This window comes from Myotis lucifugus, unplaced genomic scaffold (genome assembly GCF_000147115.1).
Source record: "Myotis lucifugus unplaced genomic scaffold, Myoluc2.0 scaffold_599, whole genome shotgun sequence".
In the NCBI taxonomy this organism is placed as follows: domain Eukaryota; kingdom Metazoa; phylum Chordata; class Mammalia; order Chiroptera; family Vespertilionidae; genus Myotis; species Myotis lucifugus.
The window spans coordinates 30,792-35,889 of NW_005871647.1; the positions used below are offsets into that span (position 1 = coordinate 30,792).

Consider the following 5,098-nt stretch of genomic DNA (forward strand, 5'->3'; position numbering starts at 1 on the left):
GCTGCGGACCCCCTGACAGAACACGGTCCGGGAAACGGGTGAGCGTCGCGTAGTGAAGAGGAAAGGCAGCGGCTCCTTAGTTAGGATGCGCTCGCGTGTCGCAGAGCCGAACATGCGTGTGCACGCTTACTAATGTTATGCTTCGGAAATAACACCTCCGCAAGGCAGCAGCAGTATTTTAGAAAGGGTGTCAGGGGTTGCTATGGGAGGGTGTCAGCTTTCCTGGGGGGGATGGGGCCGATCAGCAGAGTTTGGGGAACTGACTCCCCAAAGATCCAGTTCCAACCCACCCACCACTGGGCACCCAGCCGTCCGTCTGCCTCATGACCTTTACTGGTGGGATTTCTGTTTTAAGATTTTGAAACGACAAATTTCCAAGACAAAACATCGATCCATGTCTGAATATGTTTGCTAGGCAGGCGGCCAGGGTTGCATCAGCAGGGCAATGCCGCTCTGGCCTCGATGGAGAGAAATACAGGGGGGCCGCGGCGGCGCACTTTGGTGAATGTCACCAGACTCTTAGAAAGGGAGACAGCGCGTCCCAGAAGCACTGGCCTCGCTAAGCCGTTTCAGAAGCCACATTGAAAAGAAAGTGATCCCGGATCATGCGAGCACAGGATCACGGGCAGGGAAAGAGCCATAGCACTGCCATTTGGGTAAAAAGACGCATCCTTTCCGGCCAATTGAAGATCAGAGCGAATGTGTCCGCTGGCCCTCGGGAAAGCTATAATGGGCCCCAGGAACAGTGTATGTCTGGCAGCGGAGGCTGGAGGCGGTAAATACTTTTTAAAACCTCATTTACTCTAGACCAGGGAGGAGGGGAAAGGGTACTAAGAGAGCAGACCAACACGTGGGGTGAAGGTGTGACTGATTTCTCGCACATGAGACACGCTCTACGGCGCTGGAGGTGCAATCCCAGCGTCCTTTGCACACGCCTTCATGACTTTGCTCTTGGGAAGGGAGTTTTTTTCAGTCCCGTGCCCACGCCGTTGCGGAAGGACCTTTTCGCAAACGCCTCCTCCAACAGCGGCTTCCGGACGTCCAGTCCCTCGCCCGGCCCCGCCCGGGCCCGGCAGCAGCCCAGCAGGAGGAGGGCGTAGTCAGGGGTCCCGGACACCTGGGGGCAGACGGGGAGGGAGAAACGGCTGCAGTTACACGTTTATTTCCACAGTAACCGTTGTCAGGATCTCACGGCCATGAATCCAAGAGACCCAACCCCTGTCGGGGGAGATTGCTGTTAAATAGGACGTAGAGGTTCTCTAGACTCAGCGTCCTATCTGCAGCCACCTGCCCTCCTGTCTGATGTCACACCCGCAGGTCGCGTGGCTCTCCGGCACCGGCGGAGGCACCTTGTCACGATCACTTTATGGGGAAGCTTTTGAGTGGCGCTAATGAGCCCGGGAAACGCTTTTTAAATTTCACCGAGAGAAGCGATCCCTGACAACCCAACTCCAGCTTCCAGTTGGGACGGCTTCCCTTCGGGCGGGTCCCAGCCGCTGGCCCGGGCTCCCCCTGAGGCGTCGCCCTACCTACACGGAGGCGTCTCTGCCTCTGGCCTTTGGTTCGGGTCTTCGTCTGGGGCTCCGCGGTCAGTGAAGGGGGCGCTTGGTGGGGAAGAAAGAAGTCTGAGTCTCAGAGCCCACGTTGCCATCGTGATGCTGGGGTTCAGCCCCTACCTTGTGGGGGAAGAAGCCACGTTCAAGAGCAAAGGGTGTGTCCCAGGACACGGGGCTGGCGTGACCCAGAATCGGGTGAGAACTTTCCACCCTTGTCCTGTGTCCTCTCCTCTGTGGCCTCGGAGGCAGCACAACACAGCAAAGCACAAAACGACACACTTTCCACTCACGGGAGGGCGTGTGCCTGGCCTGGTGCTGCGCGCTCTGGGTGCGCTCTCTCCGGTCAGCCCCTCCGCAGGCTCTGTGAGCGGGTCGCCGCCTCAGTGGTACCCGCCCTGGGATGAGCAGGTTACAGGCTCGGAGGTGGAGAGGGACTGGAGTCGGGGCACCTGACTCCAAGCCCACGGCTTTCACTGGACGATGGACAGGGGGGAAGGGGAGTGCGCGCTTTTATTACAAATGAAGAAACAGACTACAGAGTACTAATCACACACTGTCCTTCCCTGGGGTTTGGGGGACTTTGGAAGTTGAAATGGGGCCAGAGGCATAGAAGCTCCCGGCCCTCTGCCCATGACTGGGGGTGGGGGGGGGTGGGGGTTGAAGGGGTTCGGGGAAGATGAAGGCTCCCCAGTCGGAGCTCCCAGGAAAACCACGCCCACCGGCTCCTGGGGAAAGATGGCTTTTTTGTTTTTTGTTTTCCTTTGATCTGGGAATCGGGTGAGAACTCATCAGCGGCTCATATGGCAGAAGCCCCCCGAGGGCGGACCTGGGGACGTTCCCGCAGAAATTCCAAACGCCCGAGCCGCAGGTCTGCAGCACAGTCACCTGAGCCGCCAACTCGCGCCATGGCTACACGATGGTTTATAATGAGAAGGGAGGTCACGGCAGAAGCAGAGGCAGACATGCAGGGGGCAGAGCTGGACAGGGAGCGCTCGCAAGCGCGTGAGAGGGACGTGCGCGCTTCATTAAAAAGGAAAACTGCACACAGTGCCTCTCGCTCAACCGGAGTGTCGGACCGCACCTTCGGGGGAAGGATGGAAAGTCGTTAGGAAGACACGTGAGGAAATACACCAAGTTATGGCTGGGGACTCAGCGACTCCATCGGGTGGGGCCTGACAGAATCAGTGACTACATTTGGGCGGATGCAGGCAACACAACAGGCAAAAGGAAGCTAGAGTAATGGACACAAACGCAAAGATTAGTGAGAACTCCAGTGATGTACATGACGACTGGGCATGTATTTGTTATTGACCATTTACGTGGCATCTAAAGGTAGTTTCATAATTGCATTGATTTTAGTAACCCCAGGGTGCCAGGGGAAGTTTAGTGAAGCAAAGCTAAAGCACTAAACACTAGGGAACAAAAACTATTTTAAAATTGCAAATAAAGAACTGACATAAAGCAACAAAGATCTCATGTGGAGATGGTATAAAAATTCCAAGAAGGCCTTGCGGCTTCTGATGTCCTGAGCAGTTGGATGACTATAATTAGGAGCTCAGTTGATATTCTTGAATAAATCTAGGAATTAATATTTTATGTGATATTTGACTGAGATCTGACATTTTATCTACATTCTACATCTGAACAAGTTAACCATTATCGCAAAATTAGGAAATTCACTGTTTTTGAAAAATGAACCATTGTAGTTTTTCTGTTTTTTTGTGTTTTTTTTAAAAGTTGAATCTATTGGGGTGACATTGGTTAATAAAATGCTACAGGCTTCAGGTGCACAATTCTATAATACATCATCTGTACATCATTTCAATGATCACATGTTCACTTTGATTATGTGTGGATGCTGTGGAATGAGTAAATTGTCATGGGCAAAGCAATTTACATTTTACAGTGAAATAAATACTGTCCTATCCAGTGGCCAACTTCTAAATAATTCCAAGCACACTGCATGATATTCCGGTATTGCCTATTGTCACATATATGCTTATTTTTACTAATTTTATGACTTTACTTATATATTTTTTCTTTAAAAGCTCTAACAATAAGAAAATTACTTTTCTGTCATATCTCCCTGGCAATTAGTTTGAATTGGCATTGGACAGTCCCCTCATCCACTCAGTTCTCAAAAATGGAGGCAGAACGCTCACCTTCGGTGTTGGGGTGGGGTAGCACCAAAACACAGGCATCGCGGAGACGGACAGGACGAGGACAAGGTTGAATTTTAATGAGCTGCAAAGTAGAAAAAACCACCTGGGATCAGTATCACTCAGGCCAGCACTAACTTCGAAAAGCATCTCTAAACAGCATGCACACAGTCAGCATTTTGGGGGGGAAATGCAGTCTTTTACCTGATCATCTCGGACGCTCCGAATCGCTGCAGGCCGGAGGCTTCCCTGGCGAGCCCCTCGCACTGGCTGTGGCGTCTCCGCGTCTCCTCGGCGGCCCTTTTATAGCAGGAAAGTTCAGGAGTAGAAATGCCATCACGTCCCATCCTCCGTGACTAATTGGTCCAGCCTTGGCCTTTTGTTCTTGTCAAGTTCGAAAAGGACAATCCCGCACCGGCGTTGGCATGAAGCTGCCAGCGGTTGACTCCCTTTAAAGGGCGCCGTTAGCAACTGTCCCCCAGCAGCAGCGCCTTCTGGGCGGCATCACGGTCTCCAAGGGACCGGAAGTCCGCTCCCCTCTGAGTCCCAACACGCCTGAGGGTGACATGGTCTCTATGAGCGGTCCAGGCAGAGACTCACGCAGAGGGAACCTTTGCAAGATAGAGAGCGCACATCTGCGCTGTGGTGTATCTTCTCCAACAGATTTCCTTCTTCTTTTAAAAAAATATATATTTTTATTGATTTCAGAGAGGAAGGGAGAGGGAGAGAGAAACATCCATGATGAGAGAATCACTGACCGGCTGCCTCCTGTACGCCCCACACTGGGGATCCAGCCCAAAACCTGGGCAGGTGCCTTGACTGGGAATCGAACCCTGACCTCCTGGTTCACAGGTCAACGCTCAACCACTGAGCCACGCCGGCCGGGCAGGCCTCCTTCCTTAGGACTCTGAGGCTAAAGCCGGGAAACAGATGTCGCCCCCGCTCTTTGCCGTCAGTCGCTCACGTGAAGGAAGGGCGCTGTCTCTACCCCTCTCCACGCACATCCCCCACGACCCAGAGTCATGCCCCCTTTCCTCCAGGCCGTGGCCGCTCCGGGGGAGTCTGGGGAACTGCACTGCCGGGGCGCTCACATGAGCACACTGATGCGGAGGCTGCGTGTGGACGGGTGGCTGAGGCTCACGGTGGAGGGAGGCGTCAAGGGCGCGCTCTGCTCGGATCCCTGGTGCTCCTGGGGCGAGGGAGGGAGCCGGCATTTGTTGAATCCAAAGCAACTGAGGAAAATCCTTGCCTCCTCAAGAGGAGCGTTTGGGGGACAGAGCTGCTGAGGTCTGATGTTTGCTGCCTCCTGGTCGGGCCGCCCTCCCTCTCTCTGGGAACTGCCGCTCTGGAGGATGTAGCTGTCAATCACCGAGGCCCAGGCCG

General features: G+C 53.8%; 1 protein-coding gene across 1 annotated transcript; it reads right to left on the bottom strand.

Moving 5' to 3' along the window:
• Positions 1–937: 937 nt before the first annotated feature.
• LOC102442833 (neuropeptide S) lies at positions 938–4,062 on the bottom strand. The gene is made up of 3 exons (XM_023745880.1): positions 3,920–4,062; positions 3,719–3,821; positions 938–1,117 (listed from the first exon to the last, which is right to left on the bottom strand). Exons 1-3 carry the CDS (start codon positions 4,060–4,062, stop codon positions 938–940), a joined length of 426 nt encoding a protein of 141 aa, XP_023601648.1.
• Between the last annotated feature and the right edge of the window lie 1,036 nt (positions 4,063–5,098).

Bases quoted from the DNA above. Each gene is read 5' to 3' on its own strand.
- LOC102442833 (XM_023745880.1), bottom strand. From the start codon at position 4,062: ATGGGACGTGATGGCATTTCTACTCCTGAACTTTCCTGCTATAAAAGG. The intron at 3,822-3,919 runs GTAAAAGACTGC...TACTGATCCCAG, and splicing joins GGAGCGTCCGAGATGATCAG to GTGGTTTTTTCTACTTTGCA. The intron at 1,118-3,718 runs GTGAGCGTTCTG...GTCTGCCCCCAG, and splicing joins ACCCCACCCCAACACCGAAG to GTGTCCGGGACCCCTGACTA.